This window comes from Schistocerca americana, chromosome 6 (genome assembly GCF_021461395.2).
Source record: "Schistocerca americana isolate TAMUIC-IGC-003095 chromosome 6, iqSchAmer2.1, whole genome shotgun sequence".
In the NCBI taxonomy this organism is placed as follows: domain Eukaryota; kingdom Metazoa; phylum Arthropoda; class Insecta; order Orthoptera; family Acrididae; genus Schistocerca; species Schistocerca americana.
Genome location: NC_060124.1, coordinates 585,656,167 through 585,673,676, shown reverse-complemented (window position 1 = coordinate 585,673,676; position 17,510 = coordinate 585,656,167). Strand labels below are relative to the sequence as shown.

The following is a 17,510-nucleotide window of genomic DNA, read 5'->3' as shown; positions in this document are numbered from 1 at the left end:
ATTTACATGAAGCTTTTGTCCTCTATTTAACACTGCCTTGTTTCTTGTGAAGTTTTCTTTTCTTTTGCTTTCTTCACACCTGCAACATATTCTGCTGTTTGTATCACTGTCATAATTAAATAATTTCCACTTTTGTCTTTGTCTGTATAACTTTCTAAAATTTGTTGCTTAACTTAATCTGCTACAAAATTTTCAAATCAACTTGTCATAGTCCGCATTACAAAATTTTCAAATCAGCTGTCATAATCTGCATTACTGACATTGACAGAAAGAGCAAAATGGCTGAGCAGGAAAGGCTAGAGGACAAATGAAAGACAGTAAAGCATGCATGACTAGTGGAAAGATAAATGCTACTTATGGGAAAATTAAATAAACCTTTGGAGAAAAGAGAAGCACCTGTGTATGTATTAAGGGCTGAGATGGAAAGCTAGTATTAAACAAAGAAGGAAAGGCTGAAAGGTGGAAGGAATATATAGAAGGACTACACAAGGAAAACGAATTTCAAGACAGCAGTATAGAAGAAAAAGAGGAAGTAGATGATAATGAGACAGTGAGAGGACTGTGACAGTAGCCAACATTCCCTCAGACTTATTGAGATCCTTGGGAGAACCAACCATGACAAACTATTCCACCTGGTGTGCAAGATATGTGAGATTGGTGTAATACCCTCAGAGTACAAGAAGAATGTAATAATTCCAATGAGAAAGAAGGCAGATGCTGACAAGTGTGAACCTTATCAGTCTATAATTTAGCAAACAATGGAAAATCCAAGATGGAATGTGACATTATTATGAAAAGGATAGTTGCTACTCAGCAAGCAGAGAAGCTGAGTCACAGACACATACAACAAAAAGATTGTCTAGAAGTAAGCTTTCAGCCCGCAATAGACAACATACACACTCATGCAAAAGCTACTCACGCATACGTGACCACAGTCTCTGGCTCCTAAGGCCAACCGGAGTTGCATTTACGTGAGTGCGTATGTTGTATATTTCCGATGAAGACCTTGTTGGCTGAAAGCTTACTTTCGGACAGTCTTTTTTGTTGTGCCTACTGCGACTCAGAATCGCCACTATATTGTGACTGGCAACTATCCTTTTCGTAATATTAGTTTAGTAACTTATGTTTTCGAAATATTGACACAAATTATTTAGATTTAGAGGAACTTTTGATAATGTTGACTGGAAATACATTCTTTGAAACTTCGAATGTAGCAGGAATCAGTTACAGGGAGCGAAAGGTTATATGTAGTTCATAATGAAAGAAGACAACAGTTGTAAGTGTCAAAGAACATAGAAGAGTAGCATTAGGTGAGATGGGAGTGGGACAGAGTTGTAACCTTTCCCTGATTTATTCAGTCTGTATCTCTGTTATTTAATTGGATAGATTTTGTCAATAATTGATTGTTTTTGTTGTTATATTAGTCAATGTGTACATCTGTTAAGCAGTGAAGGAAACAGTTGAATTTGAAAGGTACTTAGAGTTTAGGGAGAATAAATGAAAACTTAAGAGATGTGACAGTGCCATTGTAATTCTGTCAGATACGGTAAAAGACTTGGAAGAGCAGTTGAGCGAAATGGTTATTATCTTGAAAAGGTGAATTTCAACAAAAGTTAAAAAAAAATTATGGCATGTAACTCAGGTAAGTGAGGCAATGCTGAGGGAATTAGATTAGGAAATGAAACACTATAAATAGTGAATTACTTTTTTTATTTGAGAAACAAAATAACTGATCATGTCCTAGGCAGAGAAGGTATAAAATTCAGACTAACAAATAGCAAGAAAAGCATTTCTAAAAGAAGGGATTGGTTGAGAGAACACATTCTAGGGTATGAAGTAACTGTCGCTTTGATAATAGAGGGAAATGTAACAGTAACAATTGTAGAGGGAATGCAAGGCTTGAATATGGTAAACAGGTTGAGATGGATGTTGGTCATAGTAGCTACGGAGAGATGAAGAAAGTTGCACAGAACAGACTAGCGTGGAGACCAGTCCTCAGACTGAAGACCACCACCACCACAACCACTGACAACAACAACAAATTTCTGATGCCATAAGGTACCAGCAACATCAAGTTGCTTCTGCTGAATCCTATCCTGATCTGGAGGGTGTGACCCATATACACACATTTGCCCTCTCCCCATCCGATTGCCCCATCTGTCATCATCATCATCATCTCATTCCCATAGACCCACAAGTCGCCGAAGTGGCATCACCTAAAAAGACTTGCACCAGGCGACTGGTCTACATGATGGAAGGCCAACATTTCCATATGAGATAACATGCTGTGTGTGTCCTCCTAACCAAGAAATCTTTAGTCCAATCACAAATGTAATTTGATACCCCATAGAATCATACTTTTGTTAATAAACATTGTTGTGGGTCTGAGTAAAATGATTTTCAGAAGTCATGAAATACCGCATCCTCTTGATTAACTTGATCCATGGCTTTGAGGGTGTCATACGAGAAAGGCTTATGTTGCGTTTCACATGACTGGTGTTTTTGAAATCCTTGCTGGTTAGTGTGGAGGAGGTCATTCTGTTGGAGTCACATTATGACGTTTGGGTTCAGAATATGTTGCAAGATTCTGAAACAGATGGATGTCAATGAAATTGAATGCTAATTTTGTGTATCTCATCTGATACCCTTCTTGTTGATGGGTGTGATCTGTGCTTTCTTCCATTCACTCCCCATAACTTTTGTTTAAAGAAATGCAAAGTACAACTTTGGTGCTGCTGACAGCCAATAAATACATCCATATTTTCTAAGGGTTTTGTAAAAGTTTTTTTGATAAGATTCTGCCATGACAGGCATTGAAGGCTTCACACATTGACCTCTTGACAGCCAAATGCATGTCATTTGGCATATCTCTAGCTCTTTGCTTTCTTTTTGCCCAGCACATGAAACACCTTTAAAATATTACTACAATAATCTGAACTATTTCGTTGGTTTCATAGTACTTCCCAGCCTACAAGGAATGTTTTAAATAATCTATTACTCCTATCGACAGCTTAGCTTACACTTACAGATTAGATGGTACAACTTTCATGACATAAATTGGTCAGTTGTGTTATTCATTGATACTTGTCTCATTGTACCAGACAAGCCATTCCATGAGTCTACTAAGAAAATAATTTTGCTAAATATAAGATGTGAGAACATCGAATAAATACAACTGATGTTAATTAAGGATAGCACTATAGATATGTAGCACAGCATGCAAAACATTTTTGTTTAAAATATTCTCTGCCTTCTCACAGCATCAAATTGGAGTAAAAACTTGAACTTTCAATATTAACCTCCATTACTTTCATGTAAAGAAACTGTTGCTGTGATGGCTTTGTGTAATGAATAATTAGCGTAGGGTTTGTTGAATGTTTAGTCATGACATGATGCTGGCAGACACCGTGCCAGTGCTTGTGATGACAGTGGCTTCCATTGGAATGTAAATAACTTGATGAATTTCTCTGTAGTCTCTCAACAAATAAAGCCCTATTCCGTGTACCACTTAGATTATCTCTGCCTGTCTTGGTTAAAGCTATTTTCCATTTATCTTCAAGAGAGAGTCCCAGTAGGTTGATGTGTGGGGAAGATTTTTAGTTCATCAAATATAATTTTTTATTAATTCATAAGCCTGTTCTCGGCAATCATTGACTTTCCTATGTCACTCTTCGTGATATACCATTGGTTTCCTCCACAGAGTTCGGAAACTGTTGATCGATTAACTGTTGCCGGCCGCGGTGGTCTTGCGGTTCTAGGCGCGCAGTCCGGAACCGTGTGACTGCTACGGTCGCAGGTTCGAATCCTGCCTCGGGCATGGATGTGTGTGATGTCCTTAGGTTAGTTAGGTTTAAGTAGTTCTAAGTTCTAGGGGACTGATGACCACAGCTGTTAATCCCATAGTGCTCAGAGCCATTTTTTTGATTAACTGTTACAGTTGATTCCACTGTGAGGCTTTACCCTTAGCCAAAGTCTGTCCTTAACTGTGTACATTGTCTCTTTTATCTTCTTGAGTAGTTAGAAAATGATCTTAATGGCATGTGTGTCCATGGGCCCTATGTTCTTTATTAGATGTAGCTTCACAGGAAGGAAGGAGGATGATGGGCAAATTGTCTCTTGACTGGGACAATGCTAACTTAACGTATTAATTCTTATAGATGTTCTTTTCAAACAAATGCTTCAGACATTTTACCATGGAATCAGAGTGGAACCTGTTAGAAATGATTATAGCTCTGTGTACCAACATATCTAAAATTGTTCACTTCTGGTCTAGCTGATACAAGATATTGCTTTCTGATGTGTAAGTCAGTCACCATCAGCATGTGATAAGCGTATTGGCCAAGTTGCCCACCCAATTTATGTTAAAAAAATGGCAACTTGCCTCCTGTTACCATTTTCACAGTGAACTGGGTGTTTAGATGTGTGCTATTTGTAACATCAAGGAGCTGCTGAAGATTTTTGACACTTGTTGGTGAGATCACAAAATATTTTGTTAGTCATTTCATAAACTTTTCAACCATATAAAAAGTAAGTAGACATCATACTGTGATGGAAGAACTTAATTGTCTGAAGAGGAAAGTGATCTACTGACAAGTTCAATGCATTTTCCATGGTGATTTTGTGATAAGAATGTGTGAAGATAACTCTGAGATAATGACTATAAGCTTTATGGTGCATGAAATCAGGCTCCCAGCATTGAAAGATTACAGAGAAATTCACTGAGTTCTGATGACTGCAGTGAGTGGGATGGTGCCATGGGGGCACAGATATTCTCTATGATCTCTGGCCGCATGACATCACAGTCACATTATTTGACCAATCACAGGTCATATAAGGCCATCACAGTAGCAGTTATGACAATCAGTTGCTCCTGCAAAAAGACGATGATGATTATCATAGAAAGCTTAAGCTTTTACTCAAATTAAATACTGCAGGGAGACTGAGAATGTTTTATACAAAGATGTCGTCATGAGAAAATATGTTCTCATATCCAGCTAAGTACAGGGTGCAGCACGAGAACTTCCTTATTAAAAGAAAAAAAAATCATAAATTAGAAAGCCTTAGAGCCATCAATTTAAGTTTTTTTTCTTTACAAAGAGTAACATCTAAAGTTTTGTTCCATTAAGTTCCGAAAATGATATCTTGAAGGTGGTCTCTGTTCTGCTCAATGCATTTGGAGACTCGAAATCGGAAGTTTCAGTCCACTTTTTCCAATAAGTCTCTGTTGTTCACGCTGGCAATAGCAACACGAATATTGTTCTGTAGCCCAGCCAGGGTCTGCGGGTAATTGGTATAAACCAAGGATTTCAGATAGTCCCATAAGAAAAAGTCGCATACCGCTAAATCTGGGGCGCATGCTGGCTACTGGAGATCACCCCTCAAAGAGATGACATGTTCGATGAAGTGTTCGCGCAACATGGCCATCGATGTTCGTACCATGCAAGCTGTGGTGCCACCTTGTTGGAACTAGACATCACCCACATCCATTTCGTCAATTTCTGGAAGAAAAAACTGCTCAATCAACTGAACATAACACTCAGAAGTGACTGTCACTGCCTTATCATTCTCTTTGAAAAACCCTGGGCCAATAATGCCAACTTTAGATAGTGCACACCAAACAGTCACACGTTCTGTATGCAGGGGCTGCTCATGAAGTTCTTGGGGGGGTTCGATACCCTCCAATACCACATATTTCGTTTATTTACTCAGCCAGACAAATGAAAATGTGCCTCATCACCGAAGAACATTAAGGTATCATGAGGCAGCTCATCGATTAAGGCTTCATACACATTGTTTTGTGAAACAGAATCACATGGATGAAGTATGTGTACCACTGACAGTTTATAAGGATGAAATTTCAACTCTTCATGAAGAATTCGTCTTACCGTGTGTTCATAAATTGCAAGGGCATCTGCTTGTTTGTGTGCAGATCGCTTGGAGGAATTCAAAATTGACATCCTCATCCTCTCGATGTTTTCAGGTGCTCTGGTGGTTCTTGAAGATCCTGGTTTCTTTTTCTGCACACTTCCAGTATCCATAAAGGTGTCTACCCACATAATAATTGATTTCTCATAAGGAACACAATGTCCAGGCGCAATGTTGAACTGTTTCCTGACTGCACGCTTAGTTCTGATGACCGAACATCCATTCAAAGAGTAGTCCACAATGACGAACATGCGCTCCTCTCTTCTCCATTGCATGATCACTTAAACTAACCTTAAAAAAATCAAGTCTCACATTTTTTATTGCACTGAAACCCATGCAACAACGAGTAACAGCCACCGTGTGCTGAGCGTTTCAAATAAGGAAGTCCCTGCACCGAATCCTGTATATAGGGAAAAAGTCTTCTCACTAAGCAGCAGGAAAATACACATATAAAAGACTGTTGTAATTGGCAAGCTTTCAGAGTCAGTGACTTCTTCTTCAGGCAGAAGGGTTGAAGGGGAAGGAAGAAGGGTGAAGGAAAAGATCTAGGGAGGTTTAGGAAAAGGGGTAGATTTTGGGAAAGTCAACCAGAACTGCGGGTCAGGGGAGACTTTCCGTACGGGGCGAGAAGGAAAGACTGATTGTTGAGGACGGCCCAATAATTTTGTCAATAATTGATTGTTTTCATTGTTATAAATACCCAGATAGCTATTATTGTGTAGTGTTCCTTGTTCCAGGATTATTTTCTGGCAAATATGATCTTCTCCAATGAGTGTTGCATTTTACAAAAATGTTTTGTGTTGTTAGGCTACAATGTTCATTAGAAAGATGTCGCAGAAATGTTTCAAGTATATCTGGAAAACAACATAAAAGATATAAGTCTGAACAAGATGTAGAAGTTATTTCATCTCTCTGGAGGAGAAAATGTTTATTTTTGGAAATGACTGTTTTAATAGTCAAATCCTCACTTACAGTCACTTATTTTGGTGTGGAAAGTGTCCTCTATACTTATGACGTGCAGTTTAAGAGGAGCCTCGAGAAGGTGTTTATGACCATTTCCTTGTTCCCTGCTGAATTCCTTAGCAATTGATTTGTGTATTATTTGCCACTTTGAAATTTATAGGTTTTGCACATCTTCATTGCAGTAATGCGATCTCTTTTGATGATCATGGTTGTTTTCTTTTGGTGACTCTTTGATGTGAATGCCATTCCTTGTTCAAGGACCTTCCTGTTATGGTTTGTGGAATAAACCATATATCAAATATAATCTTAACACAATTTGTGACTGGTGCTCCACATTCAGTACCAATAATTTAATTTGTCAGGAGAGCACACGTTGCTTATTGCAGCCTTTATTTTAAATGAATAATTTACAATAGGTTCTATAAGAGTTTTATACCTGAGTTTCTGTAATTGTTTTCTATGTGACTGCAGATCAGTTGTATTTTGATCTTAATTCGTTCTGATCCAAAATGATGAGAGTACTGCTTAAATAGTAATGGTGGTATACTTCTTAATGAATGAGCAATTATTAATTACTAAGATTGGGTTATTATAATACCTCAGTGTTTTTACTGCCAACAGGTTACGCTTCTTCAAATATCAGTTCCATCAAGAACAGATGTGAAAGAATATCAAGATCTGAAAGAAGAGATGGACCAAATGGTGGGGCGCATAAATGGTCGTTTCACAACTTACAACTGGTCTCCGATTCGATACATTTATGGCCAAGTGGGGCAAGATGAGCTGGCTGCCTTCTATCGAGATGCTGCTGTCGCTCTTGTTACACCTCTTCGAGATGGTATGTTTGACTTTCAATTCCCTTGTTGATCCCATATGAAATCAGACTGCCAGAAGCAGCTGAATATTTTAATTTCACTGACTTGATATGCATATCGGGAATGATGCTCAGTCCGCATTCTGGAAGTCGTACCCATTGCTTTCGTATCATTAAATGGCAAGATATAGTTTTCTGGTGTTGTGTCTTTCATGTATGTGACAGCATAATCTGCAAACATCCTCACAATACTTCTGATGTTGTTTACTAGGCTTGTTGTACCTGTTGTGAATGATAATGGGCTTACAACACTCCCTTGGGACACAGTCTCAGCTACTTTGACACAATTAATCTCCATATTGGCCATAAAGTCTCTCTAATTGTAAAGTTGGTCTGGCATTGCTCCAGCTCATATTTTATTCAGTAACTGATGGTGGGAACTGTGTCAAACATTGTCTGGCAGTCAAAGTACATGGTATCACCTGGGAACTGCTGGACGAGCAGGGGAATTGAATTTCACAAGACCACTGTTTCTGAATCTGTGTTGATTTTTATGGAGCAGAGTTTCAACTTTCAGAAAGATCATTATGTACAAACATAAAATGTGTTCCTTAATTTTACAGTAAACTGATGCTAGCCATATAGGCCTATAACTATATACATGTTCTTGAGAAGACTTCTTCAAAACACGAATAACCTGTGCGATGGTAGGCAATGAAAACCTCTTAACTCTACCTAGCTGTGAAAACTCATAATTCCAGTAACCAGTAATTCCATAATCAAAGAGGGATGTGAAAGTGGACGGATTTCACTAATCCGTCAATAACTAGGCTTCTACTGTACGGTTAACACATGTAGCATCATTCTGTATCACTTTATTTTATAAGAAACCACTTTTGTTTCACCTGCAGAATTTAACAAAATGGAGTCATGGGATTTTCATTGCCTACCATCGCTGTGTCTTTTCAAGGCTTAGTTTGTTTCGTTGCTCCAGCAGTCTGAGATAAACTGATGCTAGGAGGAGGAAAATTCAATCACCTGGTCTGTATACACTGGCAGTGATGTACTTTGTGTTTGTGTCATGAAACCTTCACTAAGCGCACACAACCTCCCTGGCCCTCAGTGTTATTGTTGCTGTAACCTGATAAGTTAAGTATTTGATAACTTTGATAATGAACAGTCGTGTATGTTTTTCTTGTGTGAATAAAAGTATCTTCTTACATTTAAAAGCTGCATAACATAATTTTTGTGTGGCCTATCTATCTAACCCATGTAATTTGTAGTCCCACATTTACCATTATGTTTTCTAGTTGTTCAGTTTTGAATGTAGCCTCTTTCAAACTATTTTCCAGTAGTGCAAGAATGTCTGCAAATACGAGGCAGTAAAGGTTTCTAGTTGCACCAATCTTGATGTTTCACCAGAATTTCATTCTCGCAGGACTGGGTGAAGTATGGAATTAAACCGTACAGGTTGGGGTCCATCCCCCTGTCGAAGACCAGTTGAGAATGCAAATTGTTCCAACAATTCATCTTTAAATGAAACTCTTGATTTAGTGTTCTTGAATGTAATTTTAGTTACATTGATATGTTTTTATGTTTCAAGCTGTTTGATGTTTCATATTCGTCTTATGATTGCCAAGCTTTTTCTGAATTCTTGTGTGAATAACTTTGGATAAAAGTTATTCTCACAACTAGGGATGTTATTCAAATGTGACCTATAACCCCCTTTTTTTGTGCAGTGAATGAATTATATCTGTGTTCGATTCCTCAGGCATTAGGTTTGTTTGATTTGCCATATTGCAATGGTCATTCCACTGGTCATGAGCAATTCCTCCAGCTATAGCTTTCAATTTATCATCATTCCCAATTTGTCAGTTGTGTGTGTATTGGGTATATCCATTGTGTAGTTTTGAGTGTTTGTTCATGACTCCTTTTCCTGTGTGTGTGTGTGTGTGTGTGTGTGTGTGTGTGTGTGTGTGTGTGTGTGTGTCCTAAGAGTATTAGAAGATAAAAAAGTGTAAGTGCATGTGCTCCTATACATGTTACAGTGAAATTAAGGCAATTCAGATATAAATAATGAAAGGAGGGAAGGTAACAACTCACCATATATGGGCATGACCTGAAATTTAGCAACATTTCAAATCTTGTTTATGTGATTGTCAACTGTCCTGTGCCTCAACTACACTGATTAGCCAGAACATTATGACCACCTACTTAATAGCTGGTATGTCCGTACACTTTGGCATGGATAACAGTAGTGACACATCATGGCATTAAAGCAGTGAGGCCATGGTAGGCCACTGGAGGGAGCTGGCACCAAATCTGCACACACAAATCAACTAATTCCCGTAAATTACAGGGAGGGGGACAATGAATTCTGATGCCATGTTCAGTCACGCCCCCAATGTATTTGACTGGGTTCAGATTTGGCAAGTTGGGGAGGGGGAGGGGGGGGGGGGGGGAGCAGCACATCAATAGGAACTGCATTTCTCAAACCACTCCATCACACTCCTGACCTTATGACATGGTGCATTATCTTGAAAAATGCAACATGATAGTCATGAAAGGATGTACATGATCTGCAACCAGTGTACAATACTCCTTGACCATCGTGGTGCTTTGCACAATCTCCACTATACCCATGGATGCCCATGTGGATGTTCCCTATAGTATAAGGGAGCCACTGACAGCTTGTCTCCGTCCCGCAGTACAGGTGTCAAGGAGACGACAGACTCACACCCTCCCATTGGCATGATGAAGAAAGTATTGGGATTTGTCAGACATTGTAATGCTCTGTCACTGTGCCAATGTCCATTGCCAGTGGTCACGTGCCCACTTCAGTTGTAGTTATCAATGTCGTGGAGTTAACGTTGGCACATGCATAAGTCGTCACCTGTGAAGGCCCATCGTTAGGATTGTCTGGTGCTCTGTGTGTTCAGACACACTTGTACTCTGCCCAGCATTAAAGTCTGATGTTAGTTCCCACACAATTCACCACCTGTCCTGTTTTACGAGTCTATCCAGCCTAAGGCATCCAGCTTCTGCAGTCAAGGGTGGCTAGACAACCCTCTGATGTCTGGATGTAGTTTCACCTTGATTTCGCCACGGGTTGGAGACACTCACCACAGCACTCCTGGAACACTCGACAAGTTGTGCAGTTTCCAAAGTGCTCATGCCAAGCCTCGGGGCCATCACAATGTGCCCTTGGCCAAACTCACATATATAGTGTGCCTCCCCATACCAAAATTCATTCTTCACAAGGTGACACTGCTATCGCCTGGATGGGTTTGTATTGATAGTAGGTTGGTCATCATAATGTTCCGGCTGATCAGTGTGTACAGTGAGTTGTTACCTTCACTCATTCCATTTTTTGCATTCATACAGTATTGTTTATGTTGTCATGTAGTTCACATATGGTCTACAAACTCATATCCCTCCTTCATTTTGCCAGTTTAAGGCACTGAAGACATCCTTGAGATACATTTGAAGAAAGAATTCAACATTTCATCTTTTATTTTGCCATTTTTTATTTTAGCTCCTGTTTCGTACCCGAGTGTCTTGGAACCAATTTTCGTGCCACTGACAGCCCTAAAACAAACTAAAAATCTCTTGAATTAATAGAGGGAAACATTCCACATGGGAAAAATATATCTAAAAACAAAGATGATGTGACTTACCAAACGAAAGCGCTGGCACGTCGATAGACACACAAACAAACACAAACACACACACAAAACTCAAGCTTTCGCAACAAACTGTTGCCTCATCAGGAAAGAGGGAAGGAGAGGGAAAGACGAAAGTATGTGGGTTTTAAGAGAGAGGGTAAGGAGTCATTCCAATCCCGGGAGCGGAAAGACTTACCTTAGGGGGAAAAAAGGACGGGTATACACTCGCACACACACACACACATACCCATCCACACATATACAGACACAAGCAGACATATTTAAAGACCAAATATGTCTTTAAATATGTCTGCCCGTGCCTGCACACGTGCGGATGGACATGCGTGCGTGTGCGAGTGCACCCCCCCCCCCCCCCACCCCCAAGGCAAGTCCCTCCGCTCCCGGGACCGGAACAACTCCCCACCCTCCCCCCCAAAACCCACATCCCCCCCCTTCCCCCCCGACGAGGCAACAGCCCGCCGCGAAAGCTTGAACCCTGTGTGCATGTATCTGTCCGTTCGTGCCTCCATCGACCCGCATGGTAAGTCACATCATCTTTCTTTTTATATATATATATATATATATACATACAAAGATGATGTGACCCACCAAATGAAAGCGCTGGCACGTCGATAGACACACAAACACACACACAAAATTCAAGCCCCCGCAACATACTGCCGCCCCACCAGGAAAGAGGGAAGGAGAGGGAAAGACGAAAGGATGTGGGTTCCAAGGGAGAGGGCAAGGAGCCACCCTAATCCCGGGAGCAGAAAGACCCACCCTAGGGGGAAAAAAAGGACAGGCACACACTCGCACACACACACACATATCCATCCACACACACACAGACACAAGCAGACATATTTAAAGACAAAGAGTTTGGGCAGAGATGTCAGTCGAGGCGGAAGTGCAGAGGCAAAGGTGTTGTTGAATGACAGGTGAGGTATGAGTGGCGGCAACTTGAAATTAGCGGAGATTGAGGCCTGGTGGATAACGGGAAGAGAGGGTATATTGAAGAGCCAGTTCCCATCTCCGGAGTTCGGGACTTGCCTTGGGGGGAGGGGAAGGACGGGTGTGCACTCGCACACGCACGCATGTCCATCCGCACGTGTGCAGGCACGGGCAGACATATTTAAAGACATATTTGGTCTTTAAATATGTCTGCTTGTGTCTGTATATGTGTGGATGGATATGTGTGTGTGTGTGTGCGAGTGTATACCCGTCCTTTTTTTCCCCCTAAGGTAAGTCTTTCCGCTCCCGGGAATGGAATGACTCCTTACCCTCTCCCTTAAAACCCACATCCTTTCGTCTTTCCCTCTCCTTCCCTCTTTCCTGATGAGGCAACAGTTTGTTGCGAAAGCTTGAATTTTGTGTGTATGTTTGTGTGTCTATCGATGTGCCAGCGCTTTCGTTTGGTAAGTCACATCATCTTTGTTTTAGATATATAAAAATCTCTTGAGGTTGAGGTATAGGTCTTGTGATTATATATATTTTGCTACAGAAGTTATTCAAGCTGGTAGCCAATTCATTTCATTTAACATCTGCAATCTAAAGATTTGTTCTTTGTTTGTATGTAGGCTAGTGTGGATACTTGTTCCTTAACAAGCTTCTGAAATTGTCTGTATATCAAAGGCATTCTCCACTATCTTCAATTATTCTTGTATGTACTTGTTTTTCTAGAGCTTGGAGAACTGTTCAAACTAGAGCCATACTTTCTCTGCATGTTCACAGCCTGAACCAAATGATTCTAACTCCTCTCTGAGAAATGGGCTAACCTCATCCTTCTCCATTTTATTGAACATCTGGAATTTGTTGTGTACTTTTCTAGGTGTTTATACCTTGCTCCCTATTGTTGCTAGAACTTGATTATGATCACTGATTCCAGTCTGTATGTGAACACCATCAGAGAGATCATTATATAAGCTGAGCCATTTGTTCTGACCACTTTACGGACAAACCTTTATTTGTTTTGTAGGAATTTTTCTCTTGTCCTCTACTTGTGAAGTAGCAAGTTTCCCACTACTGCTAAAATTGTCAGTGTGTATATGTTGCTACTGGTTTCTGAGTATTGCTGACAGATGTTGCAGCTCTTGTCAAATAACAATTAACATATTCTACATCCTGGACGATCTCCCTACTATAGATCTGTTGGGACAATCGCTTGCTCCTCAGGGCCTTTTTAAGGGGACCAAAACTGGCGCAATCACAGGGAAAGAGGCCCGGACTGTATGGAGGGTGGCTGATAACCTGCCATTTGAATTCCTGCAGGAGTGCTGTGACTGTGCTGGCCGTATGACGCTTTGCATTTCGTAAAGCAGAATGGCCTCATGGGTGAGACTTCCTGGTCGTTTTGATTTGATCGCTTGGCAAAGGGTAGTCAAGGTTTGTGAGTAATGCTGGGCATTCACTGTTGTCCCATGCTGCAGGAAGTGAATCAGAAGGGGGCCGTATTGGCCAAAGAAGAACATCAGTATAACCTTTCATGCACTCGTGTGGATGACAATGTCCAGCTCTACCTGCAGAACTGGTTAACATCACAGCACTGGGAATTTTATGAGACAGCTATTCACCGCCTTAAGCCACAGTGGGACAATTGTCTCAACACCCAGGGTCAATACAGGTACTGGTTTCTGTAATTATGTCTCCGGCTTGTTTCTTTTTGAACGCCCCTTATATAATGTAGTCTAATTAAATCTCCAGTGGATCAACATGTTACGGTGTAGGAAAATGTCTGTAGCCAACAGTGGCCATAGAAACTCTTTTTGCACTGGTGAGTGAGGAAGTTGTGTTTGCCTGCATTTATTTTAGCATTGCTGTTACTTTTTCTTTTCAGTGAAAGAAGCCTGTAAACATCCATAATATCATTTTTATAGGCTCAGTACCCTCCGTTAATCTAATCTGATGTGAATCCAACAAATGTATTAGACAAATTGCAGATGTGCTCAAAATTAACTTTTAATATTCTCCGTGGTTTATGATTGTTGTACGTATTTATGTATCAATATTATGATATTCTTTGCATTTTTTACCTTTTATTTTTTGATACTCAAGGATTCTACTGGAAGAAAAGTTATGCAATTAACTGGGAGGTTGTGTGACAGTGCAGAAGTTTAACGTATAATGAGCTTCTGCCATTTTGAAATTTCCATCCAATGTGACCTAATTAAATATTATTTCATTCCAGGAATGAACCTTGTCGCCAAGGAGTTTGTTGCTTGTCAGATTAATGAGCCTCCAGGAGTTCTAATAGTTTCACCATTTGCTGGAGCAGGTGAGATGATGCATGAGGCACTGATCTGTAATCCATATGAGGTACACATGGCTGCTGAAATAATTCACAGGTGAGCAGCATGATGTTCAGTACTACTACTTTTAAAATATTAGGTGTTTGTTTTTTCTATTTGTTTATACATAACAACAAGTTCAATGACAGTTGCAGACACATTATTCATTATGTAGAAAGTGCTTGTACAAATTGTTATAAGGAGTAAAACAGTACTGTACTTTTGATTTAGTGTATCTAGTTGTGTTCAGTATGGTAGTAACAACATGGAACTTTCCCAATTGCACAAGTGCAGGGAACAGATGGATTGTTTCAAAGCAAAGGGTTGTTAACCAGATGTCCCCCACACCAAAAGTGAGCCTGCTTCAGAAATTTGTTGTACAATGGACAACATTGCAGAAAGCAGTGTCTTATATTTTGCAACATATCAGTGCTAAATAGTGATACATTAAAGTCTTACTTTGGCTTGAACATTTCTGTGTTGTCATTACTGCTGCGACAGTTTCAACTGTGGGTGTATCGTTTGCCAGCTGTCAGATCACGATATGGAGACTGTTGCTGATGTGAAAATTCGGAATTGAACTGTGCCTCATGTAATTCATGAAACATTTGGTTATGACAAAGTTTGTGGAAGTGTGCATCTAGCCATCTCTCAAAGAACTAGAAAGTGCCGAAAGTGGATGCTAACTTGACACATCAGTGCAGCCCTCCAACAACTCTTTTATTTGTGTCAAAATAAATTTGCTGAATGGGAATGACTTAACATCAGCGGCATTAAGTACAGATAGCCTATCTATTGGTGACATGTGAAAATTTGTGCCGGTCCGGGACACGAAGCTGGATTTCCTGCTTATCAATAGCAGTCACCTTACCATTAGGTTGCCCATGCATGCTTCATGGACCAACCCAGTCTTTAGTATGTCATGCTGTTGACATCCCTATATCATTGTCTACTAGATTCATCAGTGACTGCTCACAGCTTGACGTTGTATCTCTGCACCAATGAGAATGAGACAGTGGGGAATTGAGACCTATGAAGTTATCATTTTGCACACTCCTCTGCGTGTAGAGTTTACATTCATATCAATTGACAACCATTCTAAATTATATCAAAATAAATTCACTGAGTACGAATAACTTGGCAGCAGCTGTGCTACGTGTAGATGTCCTACCTATTGAACAATGGGAAATTCAGGATGGAATAATGACAATATTATTGCCTGTGCCATATGGATCCTTCCCACCAACACCAGCTTTTCTGAATTTGCGCAGGTGGGAAGTTTCCGTGCAGTACCCTCCTGGCCTCAACCTTTGTTAGTTGCTGAACACCCATTCAGCCCCTTCCTTGTTCCCATTCCAGCACTACACAGCTTTCATCTTTCATTCCACCACCACACCCAGTCTTCTTATTTCACTCCTTTTCTGCTACTCCCCCCCCCCCCTCCCCCCCCTCCCCACCTCTCTCTTGCCCTCAGTCTAACCTGCAGCACTTCGTTGTCCACCACCCCCACCATACTATCCCTTCCCCTCCCTGCTCCAGCCTCCTCTTCACCCCCACCCAGTCACCACTCCCATCATGCACTGGTGCTGCTGCTTGCAGTATGGTTTCAGTTGCCTGCCACTGTAGTCATCTGTGTGAGTTGCATTTGTGCGTGTGACAGTGCTATAATTGTGACAGGCTTTTTGTTGTCTCTATCTGCGACTCAGCATCTCCACTATATGGGGATAGCAGCTCTCCATCTCATAATATTGTTATATTATGAAAATGGTAGATTGCTACTCACCATATAGTGGAGATGTGGAGTCACAGACAAGCACACCATGGTGTAAGATAAAAACAATTTTGATTGAAAGCTCACTTGTTTAGCAATCTTTTTAGTTGTGCTTGTCTGCAACTCAACATGTTCACTATATGGTGAGTAACAGTCTAAGCTTTTCATAATATTGTCCCGTCTATTGCTGACATGTGAGACTTTGTGCAAGACAGGGGCTTGAAACCAGATTTCCTGTTTATTGGGAGTAGTCTGCTTACCAATAGATTATTTGTACACACTTCACAAACTGACCCAAACATCCATATATCGCACTGTATGCATCACTGTATCACAGTCTTATAGATTCATTAGTGAATGCTCACAGCTTAACCCTTTATTCCTGCACCAGCAAGAAAAAGACTGTGGGGCATCAAGACTTATGAATTTATCATGTAGTGCCTGCCTCTTCATGTAATATTTACATTGATGATGCTCGAGAGCCATTTGAAATTAGATCGAAATAGACTTCCTGAATACATCACCAATAAGTAGGACATCTATACCTAATACAGCTAAAAATAATGATTGTAACAGAATATTTTTACATGAATATGACTGCTTGATTAGGTTTGTGAAATACTTTTTTTGAAGGCGTAGGATGAGAGAGAGAGAGAGAGAGAGAGAGAGAGAGAGAGACCGACCGACCGACCATATATTATTTTTACATCGATATAAATTGGAGAGATGCTATTTGACAGATTTAACTTTCTTTCATATACTCAGCTTCCATCACACTGATTCTTAAAATGCTAGCTTTCTCATAAGGGTATAAAACAAATGAGAAATAGCTTTCCCCTATTCAAAACTATAGTCAATCTCAATTCATTCACTATTGTGAATGAAGGTTATTCACTCATGAGGCATGTAAAAGTTAACATCTGTACATGCAATGTTTTATTCTAGAGTGGTGAGGTAATATAATATCTGGCCCACAGAAACTTTGGTACTTTGCAGCAGTATTTATCATGTAACATAAGAAATGTATTATTTTGAAAAGTCTTCTTCACACATGCTGTAGCTTAGGTCTACAAAAATTAGTTCCC

At 40.2% G+C, this 17,510-nt stretch overlaps 1 protein-coding gene across 2 annotated transcripts in view; it reads left to right on the top strand.

Moving 5' to 3' along the window:
* Positions 1–17,510, top strand: part of LOC124619911 (alpha,alpha-trehalose-phosphate synthase [UDP-forming]) — a 116,833-nt gene that overhangs the window by 45,648 nt on the left and 53,675 nt on the right. For both annotated transcript variants that reach the window (XM_047146548.1, XM_047146547.1), the window contains 2 exons: positions 7,510–7,726; positions 14,555–14,711. In XM_047146548.1, coding sequence (XP_047002504.1) covers positions 7,510–7,726; positions 14,555–14,711 — 374 coding nt within the window. The remainder of the gene's footprint in view (positions 1–7,509; positions 7,727–14,554; positions 14,712–17,510) is intronic.